Genomic DNA, 24,165 nt, shown 5'->3' with positions numbered 1-24,165 from the left:
ATAGGCACCTATCAAAGAATCTCTATAGCAAAAGGCCAAGGGAATATCATTTTCACAATAAGGAACCCACAGGTCAGAGATAGTGGGGAATATAGGTTGGGAATAACTGTGTCAGGAACAGACCCCTGGGCCAACCTCATATTACAGGTAAAACCCTCCCCAAGAGTCCATGTCAATACCATAGACAATTCATTCCCCAAAGTTAGGAATCGACTGGATAATGAGGTGACAGGAGTAGTGATGCAATCAGAAGACAGATTAAGCATTGAAACTGGTTACTCTGACAAAAATGAATGGATTGAATGGGTGAGATGGACCACTAAAAGTAAGGGACAGGGAGACTGTGTTTCATGTGCCAATCCCCGCCCCCTACTTGCCACAGTTCCTTTGTTAGAAGAAGAAACTAATATGTCCTGCCTAATTAGAATGTATAAAGATAACATCACTGAGAAGGAATGTTCTGATTTTGTTAAGAAGTTCCCTGTTACCGGATTACGAAATTTACCTTTGGCCTCTAAACCGGTACCAGGAAATTTTACCTGCTTTGAACATGATGATGCTAAGGGTAAAGATTTAGGTACATTCCCACCTAATTACTGTGTTAAGACCATCCGCACCTCCGCAGAAGGCTACCGGAAGGAATGGTTTCAGGACCACCGGCAGCAACTGTCAGATGTGTGGTGGCTGTGTGGAGATATGAGACTCAGAGCCAGACTCCCCAGCAGATGGAAGGGAAGCTGCGCTCTGACCCATCTTCTCATGCCTTTCTTTATGATCAAGGTAGAAGATGGGATAAGAAGCTTGCCCATCTTGGAAAAATCCAGATCTAGAAGGTATAAAAGAAATGCACCCCGTGGTTCCTTTGATAATAGAGTTTACATAGATGCTATAGGTGTACCAAGAGGAGTCCCTGATGAGTTTAAAGCTCAGGACCAGATTGCTGCAGGGTTTGCCTCTATTGCTATATGGGTACAGCCTAACAAAAATGTGGATTGGATTAATTACATTTATTATAATCAACAAAGGTTTGTTAACTATACTAGAGATGCTCTAAAGGGGGTCTCTGCCCAACTTGATGCAACATCCCTTACTGCTTGGCAAAACCGCATTGCTCTTGATATGTTATTAGCTGAGAAAGGAGGAGTATGTAAAATGTTTGGTTCCTACTGCTGTACTTTTATCCCCAATAACACCGCTCCTGATGGAAGCATTACTAGAGCTCTTCAAGGCCTCCAAATGTTGTCTGAAGAATTAGCTGAAAACTCAGGAGTAGAAAATCCACTAGCTGGTTTTTTTGAAAATTGGTTTGGTAGATGGGGAACCCTGATGAAAACTATGCTGATTTCTATAGTAATGGCTGCTGCAGTATTAACTCTGTGTGGTTGCTGTTGTATCCCCTGCATCCGAGGTTTAATGCAGAAACTTATTGACGCCACCATTACTAGAACCATGTGGAATCAGTATCTTGATAAAGGACCTACTAAGGGCCCCAGGTACCAACCTGTAAAAAAGGTGTAAGGTCACGTGCGTGACCTAAGAGGGGGTTTGAAGGAATTAGCCTTTCAGCATTACCATACCGCCATATTGTCTCTTGACCTGAGATCTGCCATTTTAAGATAAGAATCCATTTTGAGATTTATGTCAGTACTTAAAGATGAATTTGTGTTTTAAGACTGTTTCTTACTTTCGATAAGAGTCTGAGGTTCCTCTTTTCCCTTCAGATGTAACTTCCTTTTTTCCTCTACCTAGCATAAGACTGAAAGTCTGCGGTGGGCTTTTTTCCTGTTGCAAGAGTATTAATAAACTATAGCCAGCGCTAAAAGGGAAGTTGTCTACTTTCTATATTAATGTTTGACGTATATAATAATAATTAACATAAATGCTAAATGATTGGGCATTACTGACGTATATAATATTCTGATTGGTCAATGCATACCTGTCAATTGATTGGTTCTTATATTTCCATGTATTGTTTTAAGTTTCATATATAAGTTTGAACACGGAAGAATAAATTCAGTTCCTTCTGAGATACCACCTTGTGTCTGTGTGCAATTTCCTGTATCTCAAAGGGGACTCCAGGCCTGTAGACAGACATTGATCAGGGCCAGGGGACTGACGGGAGTCGGTAGCTACAGGAAGGAACGAGAGGAGCCAATTCCTTTCAGACGTCATATGACCTCTATCATTCGGCTATCGGCTATAAAGTGGTTAAAGCAGCATTAAAGCCAAAACCAAGAATGTAATATATTTCAGCTTACCAATCCTTAGATGTGGGGGCTGCATGAGTTTTCTTTCATTAGACGTTTTCCTCTCTGTTTCCTCTCTCTTTCCTTCTGGTGATTTGGCCAGTAACACTCCTCCTGTATTAGGCTCCATTGCACACCAGTATTTTTTTAAGCTAGAGCGTAGAAGCGTTTAGGAGCGTTTGCATTTTATTAGCATTTTTCACAATACATATAGGAAAAAAAAGCTGTTAGGAGAATTTTAGTAGCGTTTAGTAACGTTTAAGAGCATTTAGGAGCGGTCTGTGTTTTTTTTTTCTGCTGGAAAAACGCTCCAAAAAACTCTACAAAAACAATTTTTTTTCTGCTCCTAAATGCTGAAGCTTGAAAAACGCTACTAGCCTAAAATAGTGTGCATGGACACATAGGATAACACTTAGAGTGACCCTCTCTGGATGAAGGAGCACACTGGGCACATTTGAACAGCAGCCTGGTCAGTCTGGTGGGAGGAGAATGTTAGATGTACTAGCAGATTTATATACATTAACAAAATGAAGCCAAACTCCAGCTCACACTTTATAAGCAATTACAGCAAACAGTTTTTTCTTTTGGGATAAAGGTTTTACATAAATAAATAAAAACTGATCATTGTAAGCACCCCTGCTAGTGTTAAATGCTTTGTCTCATTTCTGTAACTGATCTGCAGAACAGCTGGTCCTTTTGAAAAACAACAGATTTTCTGGGAGGATCACCAGATGAAAATAGAAGAAAAAAATCAAAATAAGAAAAGTAATCGATCACATGTAAGAATTGGTAAATTGTAATGTAATACATTTGTGCTTTTGGGTTATAAACTCAATTTCAATCTACAACTTCTGTAATTTTCTGAAACTGTTTAATGCGGCTTCCTTCCAATATGTCAAACTGGAGGCATTCCATACTTTGTTGGTGTACAGAAAGCCACCAGAAATGTCAGTTCTGTGATTGGCTCACTGATTTTCTGAGAAATCTGCAGGAGATACAAATTAAATTTTAAAAAAGAACTCCAGAATTTTTTTTTTTTTTTTTTTTTTTTTTTTTTTAATGTGCTGTGTTTATAGTCTCTTGTGTTGTATGCTACCTCTAGGATACACTTAAAGTGTTACTAAACCCCGGACCCTGCATCCACTATATCTGGTCTCCCCGGACCCTGCATTCACTATATCTGGTCTCCCTGGTCCCTGCATCCACTATATCTGGTCTCCCCGGACCCTGCATCCACTATATCTGGTCTCCCCGGACCCTGCATTCACTATATCCGGTCTCCCCGGACCCTGCATTCACTATATCTGGTCTCCCCGGACCCTGCATCCACTATATCTGGTCTCCCCGGACCCTGCATCCACTATATCTGGTCTCCCTGGACCCTGCATTCACTATATCTGGTCTCCCCGGACCCTGCATTCACTATATCTGGTCTCCCCGGACCCTGCATTCACTATATCTGATCTCCCAGGACCCTGAATTCACTATATCTGGTCTCCCAGGACCCTGCATTCACTATATCTGGTCTCCCCGGACCCTGCATCCACTATATCTAGTCTCCCACAGCACACAGAACATGGGAATGCAATTGTTTTAGTAAATATAAACTGCTAAATACCTTTTCTCATCATCAGTTAAAGCAATATTATGACTTCAATCAGTGTCCAGCCAAGTACTGGTTAAAGTCTGTAGGAGGAGTCTTCATTCTCCTTTATGAGGCTGCAGGACCCCTGGACAGTGCTCATCACGTGCACTAGTCCAAGAAAAAAAAAACTCTGTAGCAATAAACACCAAACTGAGCATGTGTAATTTGCCACAAGGCTCTGTTCTATCAGAAGATGTATTGGGGACAGGTTTAGAAGGGGAGGATCAGAGAAGACAGGATCAAACACACAATGTGGAGGATTAACCCATAAGGTTCCCTGAGTGAGTATAACAAGCATGCTTTACAGCAAATACAGACTGATTCTACTGTTGTAGGTGTAGTAACACTTTAACCAGTAGAAACCTCTAACTCCCTTTCTAGGCCAGGTGACTTAAGTTCAAGGACCCTTAGAATGCATTATGGATACAAAGAATTTGGCTGGGTAAAATTCACCGTTAAAGTGATTGTCATCCCTCACCTTGTACACAAAGGCAAAAAATGTGTGTATAGGTATAAAAAAAACAATATAAATACCTTTTACAATTTAGTATAAATGATCACATACCCTCAGTTCTGGGCTGCGTGGTGGAGGAGAAACAGCAGCGCACTGATCTTCCCAGTTAATGGCTGTGCAGGAGGAGGGGGGTGTCAGCAGACGTTTGATCACTGGAGGGCAACAGGCTGAGTTCCCAGCAAAGCTATAGAACTGACCAGACTGTGCTCTCCCGCCTAGTGTGGTCAGTTTTTATTGGGAAAGCAGAGGGACTGGCAGGAACACCAGGGATTTCACACAGAGAAAGCAATACAAAGAGAACAGAAAACTTTTGCATACAAGTACATGGAACAACAGGCACATATAAGGAATATGAAATGTTGGGGTAACATACTCTTTAAAGTGGTTCAAAAGGCTCAAGTTTTTTTACCTTCATGCATTCTATGTAAAAAACTTTCTCTGTGCAGCAGCCCCCCTGATACTCACCTAAGCCACCTCGATCCAGCGATGTGCACTGAAGTCTCGGCTATCCCGGGACTCCCTTTCCTCATTGGCTGAGACAGAACCAGAAGCCATTGGCTCCCACTGCTGTCAGTCATAACCAGTGAGCCAATGAGAAGAGAGAGGGGGGCAAAGCCAAGCCACGGTTCCTTGTGTAAATGGATAAATGGAGCAGCGGGTGCCCCCATAAAAAGCTGCTTGCTGTGGGGGGCTCCTGACAGGAGGAAGGGGCCAGGAGCGCTGGCGTGGGACCCAAGAAGAGGTGGATTATTATAATTATTATATTATTATACAGGATTTATACAGCGCCAACAGTTTGCACAGCGCTTTACAAAATGAAGGTATAAATAACATTTACAAAAACCCGTGGTGTCAGTATATTGAATTCCTAGATTGTAAGCTCCAAGGAGCAGGGCCCTCAATCCCCTCATGTTTTGCATTGTATTGTTATTGTTCTGTCACATGTTCTGTCCCCCTTTGTAATGTACAGCGCTGAGCAAAATATCGGCGCTTTATAAATACTGTATAATAATAATATACATATATTAAATGAATTAATTAAATAAAATATATCAAGTGACTGAGTCCTAATACATTTCACCTAAAGTAATACACCATAGTAGATAAATCAATAGAAAGTGAGCGCTCCAAAACCTGCAGCTAGTGCACTCAAGGTAATCTCAGCAAACCTTCAACATAGAAACTTAAATAGAAGTGCAGCGCTAGATATAGTTAATAGATAAAATCATGAAATAATGTTGACCTCCCCTCTGATGATGTGCATTGCACAAAAGGCCTTAGGAGGAGCCAAAAGAGTGTGATGTCACAGCCACCCCGAAGCCACGAGGAGGCCCGGCGGCCATTTTTATTTAGGGTCAGTACTACTCTGCATCTATTATTTATACATTGGGAGTGTTTACTACCCTGTTTTATACTGTACCTTTTTGGAATAAAGTCTTTAACCTTACTACTCTATGAGCACCGTTTTTGGCTCCCATTGGACCTAATTGAATTCCAGGACATCTCACCACTAACCACCACCAGAGTGAGGGAGCTCTGTATCCAGTACATGCACCCATTCAACCTGAAGGGGATCTCTGGATCTAGAAGCCTTCACCGTATACCACTGAGACAGAATACGAGGATCACTTACCTCCAGATGGATGCTCACCTTCTCCACCTTTCTAAGGATCCGAGTGGATATTGATTACACGCGCTTGATTATAGCGCATCCGGTGAGTGCGCACTTTTATCACATGTTCCTGACAAAGCTTCTCCTGGCATACGGCTACATCTAGTGGATTATTTATTTATGAACTGTTTTATTATATTATACATGTTTTAACATATATGGGACATTATTTCATGATTTTATCTATTAACTATATCTAGCGCTGCACTTCTATTTAAATACACCTGTCAGGAATGGACTTGCCAATAGTGGTGGGACTCACCTGCCTTGTGGGCTGCAGTACCAGGGCTGGCCAGTGGGTGCTCTCAACAACCAGAGGTTCACTTTGGCAATTAGCCATCACCTGGGGCTGATTGCAGGTGGTATATTTAAGGGATGGCCAGACCTGCAGTCTGTGCCTTGGTGTGTGTTTTTCCATGGGCCCCTGTATCTTGTAACCTGCATTTCTGTTCCTGTTTCTGCCTGACTTGTTGCCGACCCTGCCTGATCCTGACCTCTGCTGACTTCTGTTTGATCCCTGGCTTGTGACCCTGACCATTTTCTGCCTGACCCCCTGTACCTACCTGTCCGTTAGTTGCTGTACCCGGCTCGTGACCCGACTACTCTCTGCCTGCTCCTCCTGTACCTACCTGCCCGATAGTTATCGACCCGGCCTGCCTGACTACGTTGTGCTCTATATGTGTATGTACCTGTGTATCTGTATCAGTTTAGGTTTGGGTTTGTTTCACCTTGTTGTATGTATTTGTGTTAGCTTGGGGTTTGGTGCACTGCGTTTATGTTTGTATTGTTAGCCTCAATAAATTATATTATTTATCGTATCTGAAGCTTGCGTTTCCCTGTGTCAGTCCACACACTTCTGGTCACACCCGCATCCCTGACAACACCATAGTAGCTCACAAGAATCACATTAATTAAAATATACATAACAGTTACAATACAATTTGGTACAAGAGGAAACAGAGGGCCCCGCTCCTTAGAGCTTACAATGTAGGCTGCTCTTTGCAAAACCACTGCACACAGCGGGTAAGTATAGACATGTTTTTTTTTTGTTTTTTTTTTAAAAAGCCTTTAGAATCACTTTAATTTGCCAGAAATGGAAATCGTAAACATGCAGGATTTGCCTTTACTCATGGTATCATCGAACCTGAACCTCAGCCCTACTGATAATCACTAAACTTCCAAACATGTCTCTTGCAATGAAGTAGGAATGTTGCCAACCATAGTTAGTCTGGCCCTTTAGAAGGACAAATAATGTTTTTTCGAACATTTATATCAGAACATGTTCAAAAAATTATTTTATAATCAAGAGAAAAACATTACTGTAATTTCCAACAGTTTACTATTTCAGCACTAGATGGCAGTACAAGTGTGTTACCATAAAGCTGCATGAAGTGTCTATGTAGTGCTTGGTTACAGTAACAGAATCTGATCTTCCTATCTTACATGCCTGGGGTGGAGCCTTCATCTTAAATATCACATGCAGTTGACACTGTGCTATTAGTTTGCTTTGTCCTTCACAGTGACTGCCAATATGTCTGGAGTGCGGGTGGCAGTGGTCACAGGAGGCAATAAAGGGATAGGCCTGGCCATAGTCAGAGCTCTGTGTAAGCAGTTCCAGGGGGATGTCTATCTGACAGCCAGGAACACTCAGCTGGGAGCAAAAGCTGTGCAGGAGCTGAAGGAGAAGGAAGGATTGTCCCCGTTATTCCACCAGCTGGACATCAATGACCTGAACAGCATCCGGGCTCTGCGGGACTTCCTAAAGGATAAGTACGGGGGGCTGGATGTGCTGATCAATAATGCCGGCATTGCATTCAAAGGTAAGTCCTTAAATTTGAAGAATGGCATAGGTGTGTTGTGAGCTTCCAATTTTCCTATTTAAACTGCAATGGTGATTGAGTTAAAGAAATGTAATTGCCAGGGGGTTCATGACTTTCACAATTCTCTGCAGATCAGATATCAGAACGCACATATTCAGAATCAAACATTTTCAGCCGAAATGATGAGATTTGCCCAATACTCAATTTATTTAGCTTACCTTTTAAATTAACAATGTGTTCCCAAAGGTTGGCGGATAGAATTGGACCAGGATATACAGCACAAAAGGAACATTTGTACTTTAGATGTCTAAACCCAAGAACAAACATTGAATCTATGGCTACCTATACATTATATACTCATGTCTAAACCCAAGAACAAACATTGAGTCTCTAGGCTACCTATACATTATATACTCACTGGCCACTTTATTAGGTACACCTGTTCAATTGCTTGGTAACACAAATTGCTAATCAGCCAATCACATGGCAGCAACTCAATGCATTTAGGCATCTAGACGTGGTGAAGATGATTTGTTGAAGTTCAAACTGAGCATCAGAATGGGGAAGAAAGGAGATTTAAGTGACTTTGAATGTGGCATGGTGCCAGATGGGCTGGTCTGAGTATTTAAAAAAATGCTGATCTACTGGAATTTTCATGTACAACCATCTCTAGGGTTTACAGAGAATGGTTAAAAAAATAGAAAATATCCCGTGAGCGACAGTTGTTTGGATGAAAATGCCTTGTTGATGTTAGAGGTCAGAGGAGAATGGGCAGACTGGTTTGAGATGATAGAAAGGCAACAGTAACTCATGTCAATATAGATTAATATCTCTGAGGAATGTTTCCAATACCTTGTTGAATCTATGCCACGAAGAGTTAACCATTAGCTGCCCGGCCTATAGCCGTTTGGCGGCGGCAAAAATGCTTCACCATTCCGGGTGCACGCCATGTGGCTTGCTCCCGCACATGCGCAGTTCGCGCGGTTGCAGAGCCGCGCAGCGGCGCGATCTGTCACCGGCCGTGTACCTCGGACACGGCCGATGACAGATCTGAGTACCGGCCCCCGTTACCTGTGCCATGTGACCTGCTGTGACCAATCACAGCAGGTCACATGACAGTTGTATACAATGGATGGATTCATTCATGCCATCCATTGTATACTAGTGCCTAGCTGTGAATGGTCACAGCAGGTCACATGCACATGTCATGTGATTAGCTGTGGCCAAATCAAAGCTAAGCACAAAAAAAGAAAACCCAGAATGAATCGATTTCATTCAGGTAAATGCTTGCTTATAGCAAAGTAATTCTTTGCTATAAGCAAATTGTGTAAAAAAAAAAAAAATACTGATCACTTCCCCAAAGTAGTACAAAGTTACTATGGTAACATTGTACTACTTTGGTCATAGTAAAATATAAAAAAAAAAATCTTAAAAAAAAATAAAAAAAAAATGTAATAAAAAATTAAAAATAATAAAAAAATAAAAAATATATATATTTTTTTTCATACTGTCACCAGTCAGTGTCCCTGATCACCGCCATGCCAGTTATATGATGACGCTATACTGCACTGGTGACAGTATGTAAAAAAAAATAGTGAAAATAATTTTTTTAATTTTTTAATTTTCCGAAAAATTATGACAAAAAAAATACAACTTCAAAAAACTTATGAAGTACGTCGGACTGTCTACTCTGCAAAAAGGGGTCATTTGGGGGATATCTGTACTATTCTGACATTCTTGGACCTCAAGAATTTAGATTGGCTGTCAGTACTTCAGGATTGATCAATTTTCAGATCTATCCCATAGTTTGTGAACTCTATAACTTTCCTACAAACTAAAAAATACATCCTGATTTGGGTTATTTTCACCAAAGACATGTACCAGAATACATCTTGGCCTAAATTTATAAAGAACACTTATTTATTTACAAACTTTTATAACAGAAACAAAGAAAAACGTGTTTTTTTTCAAAATTTTCGGTCTTTTTTTGTTAATTTAGCAAAAAATAAAAACCCCAGTGGTGATTAAATACCACCAAAAGAAAGCTCTAGTTGTGTGAAGAAAATGATAAAATTTTAGTTTGGGTACAATGTTGTATGACCGCGCAATTGTCATTCAAAGTGTGAGAGCGCTGAAACGTGAAAACTGGCCTGGGCAGGAAGGGGTAAAATTGCCCGGTATGGAAATGGTTAAGGCAGTTCTGAAGGCAAAAGGAGGTCCAACCCAGGACTAGCAAGGTATACCTAATAAAGTGGCCAGTGAGTGTATAGTTTTCTTGTACAAATTTCCTCTAGATTTACCAAAACCATATAATATGAAGTCACTTTCAATTTGTATGCAGTCAGGCAGGTCATTGCACTACATAGTTGAAGGTAAATCTAAAGGAAATTGAATAAGAAAATTGTATAATGTATGGCCAGCTTTAGAATGTGGTGGGTGCTACTTTTTTCGAGTCTTATTTTCACCTGATGATCCAGCCAGTAACACAATTCCTGACCTGGTGTGACAACGCTCACCGTACTGTAGGATGCTAACCATGTGTCAAGTTGCATGTGTCAACCTGTGTGGATGGTCTGAGGTCTCTTACCTCCTGAGTCAAGCTCCAAGGCATTAGAATGAGAGGTCCATGTGATGCTGGTGTTGGGGTGCTTGGTAGATAACACATCCTTTGAAGTGCCTTTGTTAGTGTACAAAGAATCAAGTCATATGAGAGCCGGTGTATTAGATACAGACCCTGTTCAGAGGGAGCATTCTGCTAGACATAGGTCAAAAGGATTTACCTCTCATCCACTGTGTCCCGAAAGGTTGAGATTCTCTTACTTGCATTATGGGGGTTTTTTTTTCATTCAATGAATTGCAAAATAAAACTTCCGTGCTGCACTCCACCTCCCTATATAATCAGGCCGGCCAGCACTGCAATGTGTAAACTACAATTTTAAAGACAAATCAATTTGCCCTCAATGTGTATATGGGAGGAGGAATTAAAATCGAATTTTATGGAGAGACAGCCATTAAGGTGAACTTATCCTTGTCTGGATACATAGACCACTGGGAGGTCTTCAAGAAAATTCTATGGAGAAGGTATCTGACCCCTTACAGTTTCTCCAAATTTTCCTCAGACCTTTCCTCACAATAGCCAAAGTAGGCAACTCAACCTATCTAAACAGATGATTGCTAGGGCTCTCTTTCAATCCCGGAAACGAATTCTTAGACACTGGAAGTCAGCAGACACACCCAGTCTGAAAAAGTGGGTTACTCAAGTAGGTGACACGCTGCGTCTTGAAAAATATATCTACCAACATAGAGGGTGTCCTAGTAAATGTAACAATATATAGTCCCCGGGGTTGGACACACCTGGGTTGCCCCCAACAGATCTAATTTTAGACAGACTATTGTGAAATATTTAAATTGCTGTATCTCTGGTATGTATGTGTAGTTGATTGTATTTTGTCCTCGGCTACCATTGAAAGACAATGCTACTGGACTTACATACAGTGTTATGGATTTGGTGTTTGATGGAGTTTATCTCTGTATATTCAATAATGTTTTTACTCTGGAACCTGTAAATGTTCTTCCTATGTTTTTCTCAATAAAACTTCTTTGAGAAGAAAAAAAAAAGTAGGCAACTCAAGGCATCAATATGCGAAAATTATTTTATTTGCTACAGGGTGATTACAAAGAGAAAAGATTACACATTTCAGCGCTAAGCCCCAGTCGTAGTCATTGGCTATGACTAATGCCCCGTACACACTATAAGAAAATCATATGAAAATTTTCGTACGAGGACCGATCGTCCGATAATCGGATCGTTAGTACACAGCTTTTGAGAGCCGATCACGAAAATTCGGACGACAATATCTGAAGGGACAAGCGCAAAAATGTTTCTCGTATGATACCAGATCGTACGATTTTCATTTAATCAGTACAGTAGTCATCTGAAAATACAATACAAATACATGACATCACTTTCGAATTTCTTTTTTTTCACAGAATTTTCGTATCTTTAGTAACCTTTTCACTTTCAATGTGAGACTAGCAGGCGAAAAAAAAAACGGCCGATCGTTCGTGCGATATTCTCATTGTGTGTATGGGGCCTAAGGCTTTGGGTCAAAATGCACAAGATTTTCCCTTTGCAATCACCCTGTAGCAAAGAAAAGAATTTCCGGATGTGGATGCCTCGAGGTGCCGGATGCCTAGTTATGATTATTATACAGTTTGGGTATATGGAAGACACTCATAGCTTGTGCACCGAGACCTCACCTTTGGTAATCCATACAAGCGTTGTTTTCTTGTTGCATTCCTTACAATGTTGGAAAATTGTGACCGAACGGGTCCTGTTCTCCATGTATTAAGAGCCTGTAGAAGCAGTAAGAGCATTTAGAATGTCGTATTTACCCTGAAATTAGAGATATTCTAAATCCCCCTACTCCCCAATTAACACTATTGAATATGGGAATCAAGCTGCACCTCCATACCTACCGGACTAAGGTGACACAATGCTTCTAGGCCATCAATATCTTATCAACGAAGGTCACCTGACACCTGACATTGTCCATAGGGTCAACTTACAATGCATGTACTCGAGATTGATCACTTGTAGATAAAATAAATCTAATATGTTTCACTCCACATGGGAAGGTTGGCTCCCCCATACCAATGTTCCTGTATCAATTCGATGAAAAGGTGGTTCATGAATGGGCTTTTTGAAATCTTCACCTTTTGCACCCAGTTTGTTGCTTTTATTTCTTCTCCTTGCATATCCTTAACGCTCTTTCTATGAGAATACATGTCATGGGTTTATTACTTTCTTTTATACTTATATAACTTTATCATACCTTTTACAGCCTTCCCCTCCTTTGAGTGATCTAGAAAGTGATAATTTGCATAAACTGTAATACCTCAAACTTCTAGACTAATAATTACAGGATTTTGTTATTGTTTAACAAGCCTATGAAATACCAGTTCTTGATACTGTATATCTTTGTAGATATATTGATATACGGAATACTCTATAATTTACTTTCTATGGTATGATACCAATAAAAGTGATTGAAATAAAAAAAATATCTAAATTGAGTGCAGCACGAAAATATACTATACAGATAATAGTGCATTCAATCCATATGCTATACCACCAAAAGACAAAGTGTCCCAAAGTTGCTGATTATCAAAAATATGCTATAATATACACTCCACAGTCAATGTGCAAAGTGCAATAGTAAGTACAAAGTAGTCTGTGTCAAACAGTTCACAGCTGAATCACCACTCCTAGATCTTTGCAATCATGATTTCCTCAAACACCATATTCACTTCAGATCTTCTTGTGCACCAAGGTGTACCACCTCCACTTTTCCCATTTTCCTGGTATTATCTTCTGCCGGTAGGGAGTATAGGGAGTATGGGGAGTCTTCCCCTCCGGGAGAATACAATGATCACTGGTAGGATTATAGCCACTAACAGTGATCAGGCAAAAAAAAAAAAAAAAAGCTACAGGCTGGTTGTGCTGAAGTCGATTAATGGATCATCTTTATTACAACCAGCCTGCCCATGGATGGACTGAAATTACGTTCTGTCTATGACTGGTGATTGTTCTGTCTCACGTGTATTTTTTCTGTGTTGTGTTGAACTGCATTAAGTTACTATTGTTCTGTAGTATGCTGACAGCTTCAGGCTACTACAACTTGTTTAACCACTTGCCTACCGGGCACTTGTACCCCCTTCTGTCCAGGCCAATTTTCAGCTTTCAGCGCTGTCGCACTTTGAATGACAATTGCGCAGTCATGCAACATTGTACCCATATGAAATTTTTCTCATTTGTTTCACACACATAGAGCTTTCTTTTGGTGATATTTACTCACCGCTGGGTGTTTTATTTTTTGTGCTATAAACAAAAAAAGAGCAAAAATTTTGAAGAAAAAAGGGTTTTCTTTTTTTTCTAAAATAAAATTTTGCAAACAGGTCATTTTTCTGCTTCACTGATGTGCGTTGATGAGGCTGCACTGATAGGTGGCAATGATAGGCAGCACTGATGGGCACTGATAGGTGACGCTGATAGGTGGCACTGATGAGGTGGCATGGATAAGCAGCACTGATAGGTGGCACAGATAGGCGACATTGATGAGCTGGCACTGATGAGGCGGCACTGATGATGCTGCACTGATATTCAACAATGATGGGCACTGATAGGCAGCACTGATGGGCACTGATAGGCAGCACTGATGGGCAGCACTGATGGGTGGCACTGACTGGCAACACTGCTGGGCACTGACTGGCGGCACAGCTGGGCACTGATGGGTGGCACTGCTGGGCAGCACTGATGGGCAGCACTGATCGGTGGTACTGCTGGGCACAGGTGGGTGGCACTACTAGGCACTGATGGGCACAGGTGGGTGGCACTGCTGGGCACTTGTGGGTAGCACTGCTGGGCACAGGTGGGTGGCAATGGTGGGTGGCACTGCTGGACACTGATCATCAGGGCACTGATCATCAGTGCCCTGATGATCAGTGCTGCTCCGCCCTCTGACAATTGCCAGTTATCGGCAGTATTTTCCTCACTCTTTGACAGCTGTAACCGGCAACTGCATTTACCGCTGATCTGCTGTATCATTGGGCATGGCTAATCACGTGGTAAAAGGCTGCTGTGATTGGCCTTTTACCACATCACGTGATCAGCTGTGTCCATAGGAGGACGCATTCTGGGAGGATGTCATATGACACCCTACCAGAACTGTCCGGCCACGGTGAAGCCATCATTCGGCTATCTGTGGTTGGCAAGTGGTAACTATGTGATTTATTATCTTCTTCTGTCCTCTCCTGCTGTTTAGTGCTAATTAATTTAGTTTTAGCTGGACCTTTCCAGTTTCTTCCATGTTCTCTCTACTTCACGGAGACAGCACTTAGGAAAGTCATTATCTTCGTACACTTCAAAGACTGGAAACCATGATCTGTTCTGCAATTATCTGAAGTAATATGGCATTAAATTAAACTTCTGTGTTTAAAGCCGGCCATAGATGGATCGAATCTCAGCCGGTTCAACACTAGCCTTCAGTACAAATAACATGTTGGATTTCTTTAATGTGATCACTGCTGGTGGCTATAGCCAGCAGGTAAGGCTCCCTGTGCTCCCCGCCGGCAGAACACAGTAGTACTACTGAGGGATTCCCCCATCAACACTGTGTTGATGCCTGAATCAAGCAAATTTCTTTCCTTCCACCACGGGTGGTAAAAAAATTACATAACCCATGGGCTTCTTTATTGAAGAGTTAAGGTGTTTATGGATCCTGCCATATCAGCAGGTGGCAATACTATATAGACAGCCTGGGTCTATGAAGGTATTTGAATGCATAAAATGGCATTGAAACAGAACAGCTATGGACTTCATATACTGCAGGACTTGACAAATTTGCTTTAAATCTAGGGACCAGCTAAAAAAAAGTTAGGAGCCAGTTTTTTTAGCATAGCGTGGGTTGTCAGCGCCCGGGGGAAGGCAACTTTTGGTTGACAAGCTTCAAGCAATGCAATTTCACAACAATCATGGCAAAACCGCACCATGTTCTAGGCGCCATTGAAAATAATGGCACCTGTAAATGTATTCTGCAGCGATCCCAAAATGCCCGGGTGTGAATGGAGCCGCCCTGGTTCACATATATGCAATTCTGGATGCATTTTCAAACTCACAGATTCACATGACAGGCTAGATATTATGTGTTTCTGTTCAGATGGTTCACACAGATGTAATCCACATGCATTGCGTTTTGAGTGCCATTATGAAAAGGGCCCTGTGGGAGTTTGTATCAAGTGCGTTCCAGACTTGCAAGTGATAGATTACAGTGGCATCTAGGTAAGTGTTCACATAGGATTGCTATTGACAGGAGTTTCTGCATTGAAGTCAATGGGAGGCATTTCTGCATTGAAGTCAATAGGTGGCGTTTTTGCATTGAAGTCAATGGGAGGCATTTTTGCATTGAAGTCAATGGGAGGCATTTTTGCATTGAAGTCAATGGGAGACGTTTTTGCATTAACCTCTTCACACTGAGCATATGCAAATATGCAGCCTCTTGGCAACTGGGCCTTGATGCCGAGGGGCCGCAAATGTGCGTACCATTTGTAAACAAACATGTGCTGCTCCCAGCACATATCAGTGTCCCATGGAAAGGTCCCGATCTCTGCTTGCAATCTGGACCTTTCCGATCATGTGACTGCCGTGACATGACCCTAAACCCCGACCCGCCTCTCGGTGTCAGAAACCCCTTAAAGGGCCTGGAGGCGTTGGCACGAAGGGGTTTAAGTCAATGGGAGGTGATTTTGCATTGAAGATAATAAGATCCATTTTTGCATTGAAGTCAATGGGAAGCTTTTTTGCATTAAAGTCAATGGTACGCGATTTTGCGTTAACGTCAATGGGACGTGATTTTGCACTGAAGTCAATGGAATGTGATTTTGCATTGGGTGTCAATGGGAGGCAGTTGTGGAGAGAGAGAGAGAGAGAGAGAGAGAGAGAGAGAGAGACAGCAAGATCGCACCTGTACCGAAATTGCACAGAAACTGCAATTACATTGCGATTTCAGTACACATATGTGTGAACCCAAGCACCATGATGCAATTTCTAGTCACCATGGTGACCTGTCTCCTGGGATTTGTCAAGCCGTGATTTACTGTATATAATAAGAGCAAAATAGCACTTGTTCCCCTCAGGGGTTAAATATTAGCCAGAAAATAGCACTTGCAGGATCATGTCTTGGTGTATTAACAGCCCAGAACAAAAGTACAGAGAGATCCCATAGTGCTATCCTTAAGCTAACAACGTTATTGAAATAAAGATGAAACCACTCACACATCAATCACATGTACAAGTGATCTCCGGTTGTGCACACCAAAGACAGCACTGGCAGTAATCAATGCCCCTATCTAGCAGATCCTAGTGCATGCCAAGCTCCTCCCCATATGATGATGTCAACTAGATAAAGTCCTACACATTGGTGGAGATTTACTAAAACTGGAGCATTTCGAATCTGGTGCAGCTGTGAATGGCAGCCAATCAGCTTCTAACTTCAGCTTGTCCAATTAAGCTTTGACAATAAAACCTGGAAGCTGATTGGCTACAATGCAGAGTTGCACCAGATTTTGCACTCTCCAGTATGTGTCCATTGACTTCTTCAGGGCATGTATGCTTTGCATTGCCCTGGTTTTTGATGGGTTTACATAAAGTTGCAGTTCTCTCAAAAACAGGAGAATATGAAAAATAATTTAGTACGGAGTTCCGGAGCAGGGGGAACACACATGAGAAGGGATTTATTTTCTGTATTTTTAAGTTATCAACATACAACACAGCGACTGTACGGAGTACATGGAACCATTAGTGTCAGTCCTTTCCCTGAAGACATCTAACAGTCTAGTGTCTCCAACAAAGCCAAACCAAATAAGCACATGGATACACCACAGGACCAGTTTTGTCAGATGCCATTAACAATCATATATAGATCACTCAACCAGTAACAGTTGGATAGCCTGATCTGATCTGGGGGTGCAGTAAAGAAGAGTCAGGGGGCACAATGTCAACGCTGTGTGAGTCACTGACAGTCTGTCACACAGAGTCACGACCTGGGAAACACTAGTATGTATTAGGCTGTCCTTAGATTAGGGTGATAAAACAGAATGTGTGCCCTGCCCCCTTATTAGGTGTCCTTATCAGAGTCCTCCTTTACATCAGGAGTCCTCATCAGAGTCTCCACCAGAGAGCCCCCCCTTACAACATGGTCCCCATCGGAGTACCAGCTTACATCATGGTCCCCATCGGAGTACCACCTTACATCATGGTCCCCATCGGAGTACCACCTTACATCAGGGTCCCGATCAGAGTACCCCATTACATCACGTGTCCCCAACAGAGTTCCTCCTTACATCAGGGTCCACATCAGAGTACCCCCTTATGCCAGAGTCCCCATCAGAGTGTCTCCTTTCATCAGGGTCCCAATCAGGGTACACCCTTACATCATGTGTCCCCATCAGAGTCCCCCCTTACATCAACTGTCCCCATTGAAATGCCTCTTAAAACTAATGTCCCATCAGAGTGCCCCCTTGCATCCAGTGTCCCCAACAGAGTGCCCCTTTACATTACGTGTCCCCATCAATGTAACCCTTACATTAACTGTTCCCATTAAAGTACCCCCTAACATATTATCAGTTACCCAATCAGAGTGCCCCTTACATCAGATGTCCAAATAAGAGTGCCCCTTTACATCAGGTATCCCCAAACACAGTGATCCCTTACATGGATTTCCCCAATCAGAGTGCCCCCTCCCTTACTTCAAGTAAGTCCCATCACAGTGCCCCCTTACATGGACTGTCCCAATCAGAGTGCTCCGTACATTAACTGTCTGTATCAGCATGCTCTCTTACATCAATTGCCACCATAAGGCTAGCTCATAGATGCACTGTCAGAGATTGGGGGGGGCACAACCCACCCCAGCACCCCCCAAGATCTGCCCCAGCACCCCCCTAGATCTGGCCCTGATGGATATATAGGTACTCAACTATAACGGTGAAGATGAGGATGGAACCAAAAGCTCTACACAGATGTTATGAAGGCGAACATTTCCTTTAAGTGCTTAGTACTGCGAGGTCTATTTTCTAATCCACTTCTCATTCTCAAATTTCCAGCTGCTGACACAACCCCATTTGGTACCCAAGCTGAAGTGACACTGAAGACCAACTTCTTTGCCACAAGAGATGTTTGCCACGAGCTGCTGCCACTTATTAAACCAAATGGTAAGTTATATGCTATCTCGTCAGGTTGTAGAGGTGTGTAGATGGCAGCAGGCAAGCCAAGATGTCGGAAGACTCTGTGTCCGAATTTAGTGTATTCGATATGACCAGACATGTTAACCACTTGCCTACCGGGCACTTATACCCCCTTATTTACCAGGCCAATTTTCAGCTTTCAGCACTGTCGCACTTTGAATGACAATTGCGCGGTCATTCAAGATTGTACCCATATGAAATTTTTATCATTTTTTTCTCACAAATAGTGCTTTCTTCTGGTGGTATTTCATCGCTGCTGGGCACTTTACTTTTTGTGCTATAAGCAAAAAAATTTGCAAAAAATTTTGAAAAAAAAAAAAAGTTTTTTGTTTCTATTATAAAATTTTTCAAACAGGTAATTTTTCTCCTTCACTGATGTGCGTTGATGAGGCAGCACTGATGGACACTGATAGGCGGCACTGATGGGCACTGATAGGTAGCACTGAAGGGCACTGATAGGCGGCACTGATAGGTGGCACTAATGAGGTGGCACGGATAGGCGGCACTGATAGGCAGCACTAAGGAGGTGTCACGGATAGGTGGCACTGATATGCGGCACTGATTGGTGGCACTGATAGGCGACACTGATAATGGGTACTGATAGACAGCACTGATAGATAGCACTGACTGACATCACTGCTGGGCACTGACTGGTGGCACTGACTGGCAACACTGCTGGGCTGCACTGATGGGCACTGGTGGGTGGCACTGGTGGGCACAGGTGGGTGGGCACAGGTGGGTGGCACTACTGGGCACAGGTAGGTGGCACTTCTGACTGGCGGCACTGCTGGGCACTGACTGGCACAACCGCTGGGCACTGACTGGTGGCACTGACTGGCAGCACTGCTGGGCTGCACTGATGGGCACTGGTGGGTGGCACTGGTGGGCACAGGTGGGTGGGCACAGGTGGGTGGCACTACTGGGCACAGGTAGGTGGCACTTCTGGGCACAGGTGGTGACACTGCTGGGTGACACAGGTGGGTGCATTGCTGGGCACAGGTGGGCGCACTGCTGGGCACAGGTGGGTGCATTGCTGGGCACAGGTGGGTGCACTGCTGGGCACAGGTGGGCGGAACTTGTGTGTGGCACTGCTGGGCACCGATCATCAGGGCACTGATGATCAGTGACCCTGATGATCGGTGCCGATCCCCGCTCTGGCAACTGCCGGTTTTCGGCAGTACTTTCCTCACGATCTGACAGCGTGAGGAAAGTGCAGCCGAGAACCGGCATTTGCATTTTCCCGGTGATCAGCATGTCATTGGACACGGCTGATCACGTGGGAAATGGCCGCTGTGATTGGCCTTTTACCACGTCACGTGATCAGCTGTGTCCGTAGGACACAGCGATCACGGAGATCGCCGGCTATCTGCGGTCGGCAATTAGTTAACTAGCAAAACAGAACTTGGATTCCAGGTTATGTGCAAGGTAGCCCACAAATAATGATGTTACTTCCACACCTCCCATCTTATGCAATGTATGCCATGACACATTTTATAGTGATTTGATTTAGGCGTTTGCATTTACCATGTAATTATTAATGGTGGGGTAGATATATGACAATCATCAGAGCAGAGAAGGCTACTAAGACGAGTAACAAAACATTATGTAGCAAGTTCACTAGTATACCTTTATTATTAAAGTAGAACTATAGGCAAAACGTTTTCTTTTATTTTTTTTTGGATAGAACGAGAAGATTTTTTTTGCCATGTGTCCCATTGTGGAGATTACCCCATAGCCAAACAGGAAGTGAGAGGAAATCCCGATAAATTAAGGGAATCCCTTGGGGCCCCCAGATCACCAGAACTAGTGTCCTCATTGGAAGATTTCCTTTCTATTACTTTTCTGGGGACAACCCAAAATTTGGCATTCTCTTTTACTTTCAGTGTTAATGGAAAACAGGGCAAATAGAGAGGGTGAATCTCTCTAATGGGGGCACAGACAGCAATAAAAACTCACAGGGGTTCTAATCCTTCTCCACTCTATCCAAAACTAAAATAAATTGCCTTTAGTTATACTATAACATTATTATACAAGATTTTTTTATAGTGTCAACAGTTTGTACAGTACTTAACAAAAGAAAGGGCGACAGTGAAGTTACAATACAATTTATTACTAGGGGGTTAAAAGGGCTCTGGTCAAGAGAGCTTAAAATCTAAAAGTAGAGGCAAGTGATAGAAAAAGGTAAAAATTGCGGGGGATAAGTTGATGGAGAAATTTAGATAGAGGAGGGATAGGCTTCTCTTAAGAGATGAGTTTTCAGGGATCGCCTGATGGTGGACAAAGTAGGAGAGAGTCAGATGGACTAATGTAGGAAGTGCTAGAGGGAGGGAGAGGCTCTGGAGAAGTCCTGGATACAAACATGGGAGGAGGTGACAAGAGAGCTAGAGGGCAGGAGGTCTTGTGTGGTGCGAAGAGGATGGTCTGGGTGATATTTTGAGATGAGGATGATGATACCATGACTTGAATAAATGAGAACCTTAAGAGACACAATGTAAGAATGTTTTATAGTAAAACATTTCAAATATACCCACAGTAGGAGTAATGGTGAGCAAATTATATATAACCAGATAAGCAATGAAACTATCAAGAATAATCACAATGGGGCAAATACAGAAGCAAACAAGAATAAATTATATACATGCCATACAGAGCCTAGAATAGGATACTGGGCAGGAACCAGACTGGCAGGGCTAAGGGTAGAACAGGCTGGGCACAGGATCACAAAAAGAACCAGAGACCACATTGTCCCACAGTGGTGGGATTGTATGCAGGGGGCTAATATCCGATGGGCATATGCTGTGGACAATTGTCTTCTGGTGGCCACTGGAACCACAAACTGCCCGTTGCTGGGGCTCAGTGTCATCAGCAAGTTAAAGAGAACAGCAGGATTGTGATATGATTACTGTATGTCTTGTAGGAATTGACCCAAATTACAGTAAACCTGATCTGGCCTTAAATGTGCCCAGTGTAACAACAGTACTGATCTACTGCAATTTGTGGTGCCTCAGGGTACCTTTCATAGGGCTCATTTGCACTTTCTTTGACTTTAACACACATTAAAGTGTCTACCACTTCAACATGCTTTTTTGATGTGTTTTTGATACTTCTGTGATGCTTTGGTGATGCTTTTTTGAAGTTTTAATGAAACTTGGCAGATGCCCTGTGTGTGTGTTGTTTTTCTATTTGTTATAAATGGGCTCAGTAGAACCCCAGCTCATTAGTACCCCCACCCAGCAGATCCCCAGCTCATTAGTACCCCTGTTCAGTGGATACCCAGTGTATTAGTGCCCTTGTTCAGTAGATCCCCAGTGTATTAGTACCCTTGTTCAGCAGATCCCCTACTCAGTAGTACCCCCAGTTCTTTTGATCCCCTACTCAGTAGTACCCCTAGTTCTTTTGATCCCCTGCTCAGTAGTACCCCCAGCTCTGTTGATCTACTGCTCAGTAGTAACCCCCAGCTCTGCTAATCCCTCACCCAGCAGTAACCCCCAGCTCTGCTGATCCTCTGGTTTACTGATCCTCCCATTCTCCAATCCCAGCTCACTTTCCGCTATATTGCTTCCAAGTTGCTCACCACATGTGACATCTTCTAGTTTCCCCTGCTCAGGTCCCCCAGCTCTGCTGATTCTCTGCTGCTCAGTTCTCTCTCTCTCCAATCCCCGCTCACCTTCTGCTATAGCATTCCCATGTTGTACACCACATGTGCCATCTGCTAATTGGTCCTCTCCAGTCTGGACCCTCACCTTCCTGCTACTCCACGCTGCACACCAGATGTGATATCTTCACCAGACACTTCCAGAATATATACACGTGAACTGAAAGTAACATCTTTCTTGTTTGATTGTTGGTTTGCAGTGCATCCTAAGATAATTGCAATCTGCAATAACTTCAAAACAAAGCAAAGCTAAAGCTGAATGAAAGTCCCTCAAAAGCTTCAGGTGCTGTAAGTGAGCATTGTTATAGACCTCCATGGAGGCTTTGGAGTCACTTTGAAAAGTGACATGGGGTATACATTTTTAAATGAAGAAAAGCAAATACAACATTTGAACAGGACTGTAAGGTAACCATTTTATTTAGTGTTTCTAATAGTATTTTTTCCCCAAAAAGTGACAGTCTTACTGCTGGTGTCAAACCCCACCTGATATCATTTAACAGTGGAATATCAAGGCCCAGTTCTTAATCCTGGCTAGGGGAGTGTAATTTCAACATTTATAGTCCCTGTGCGCCTAAGTTAGCTAGCTCCTTAAATATGTAGCCAAGTTTGGTCTCAGTGGTTTCTAAATTGTTCATTAATTTGCCCTTGTGTAGATTAAAGCTGAACTCTGGGATTGTAAAAAAAAAACACCCTTGCAGTGGGGTCTTCCCGAACGGCAAGAATTAGATGCTCGATATTTGTAAAGGTATCTGAAAAAGCTGTATTACGTGCCTTACTGCCTACTCTGGCCAGCTTTACGACTGTCCTTTTCTTGATGGTGCCCCAGGCTGTTAGCATCATCATGTACAGTGCAGGGATATTGATCCCGCTTGTATGCAGAGGAGGCAAGCATGCGACCATGGTTGAGAGCACCTTAGAGAGGCAGCAGTGCTGGATACATGAATGGAGAAAGTCTGTTGGAGTCAGGAATAAGGTAAATATTACTCCCTATTCCTGTACCCCATAGACTTAACAAGCATCTAACCCTTGCAGTGGGGGCCACAACTGCAAGGGTGTTTTTTTCCAGCTGGAGTTTAGCTTTAAAACTGATTGTGTTATCTAAAAACCTTGTTTTCATTACCAGTCAAAGACTTTTGTTCTGTTTCAGGGCGAGTTGTCAATGTTTCCAGCATGATGAGTTCTATGTCTCTTGCAAAGTGCAGCCCTGAACTGCAGGAAAAATTCCGCAGTGACATCATCACTGAGGAAGAGTTAGTGAAACTGATGGAGAAGTTTGTGGAAGATGCCAAGAAGGGAATCCACAAAGACCAAGGATGGGCAGACAGTGCTTATGGGACATCCAAAATAGGAGTAACTGTGTTATCCAGGATCCAAGCTCGACAGCTTAAAGAGACCCGGAAAGGAGAGGGCATCGTCCTGAATGCCTGCTGTCCGGGTTGGGTGAGGACTGATATGGCTGGTCCCAAGGCTCCCAAGTCTCCAGATGAAGGAGCCGAGACCCCAACCTATTTAGCTCTTCTACCTCTTGATTCAGCTTCACCATATGGGGAGCTGGTTAGCGAGAAGAAAATTGTAACTTGGTGACAATGATGGACAATGCTAAAGTAACTCTATGTAACATAGTGATGGGACTTATTAATAATAAATACTTGTTGGGTTCCAGTTATCATTGTTTAGAGAAAGTTAGAAGATGTCCTGTCTATTGTCACTCACATAGCCTCTAATTTGTGAAATTGTGGAACATACGTAATCTAGTGAAAATTGATGAAACCTTTTTTTATCTGCAATAAACTTTGATCTAGTAAACATCTCA

At 42.7% G+C, this 24,165-nt stretch overlaps 1 protein-coding gene across 2 annotated transcripts; it reads left to right on the top strand.

The window, feature by feature from the left end:
• The first annotated feature begins 7,482 nt into the window (after positions 1-7,482).
• Positions 7,483-24,165, top strand: LOC149461688 (carbonyl reductase [NADPH] 1-like). 2 transcript variants are annotated; one of them, XM_089677929.1, is made up of 3 exons: positions 7,488-7,897; positions 18,557-18,664; positions 23,500-24,165. In XM_089677929.1, the coding sequence occupies exons 1-3, from the start codon at positions 7,609-7,611 to the stop codon at positions 23,934-23,936; spliced, it is 834 nt and encodes a 277-aa protein (XP_089534055.1). In that variant the 5' UTR covers positions 7,488-7,608; the 3' UTR covers positions 23,937-24,165. The 2 variants fall into 2 exon arrangements, with proteins under 2 accessions (XP_089534056.1, XP_089534055.1); XM_089677930.1 differs by lacking the exon at positions 18,557-18,664 and having other exon boundaries at positions 7,483-7,897.

The sequence above is a fragment of the Staurois parvus genome, unplaced genomic scaffold (genome assembly GCF_062004578.1).
Source record: "Staurois parvus isolate SC_StPar_1 unplaced genomic scaffold, SC_StPar_1.0 ptg000195l, whole genome shotgun sequence".
Classification (NCBI taxonomy): Eukaryota; Metazoa; Chordata; class Amphibia; order Anura; family Ranidae; genus Staurois; species Staurois parvus.
This window is presented reverse-complemented; position numbering and strand designations above follow the sequence as displayed.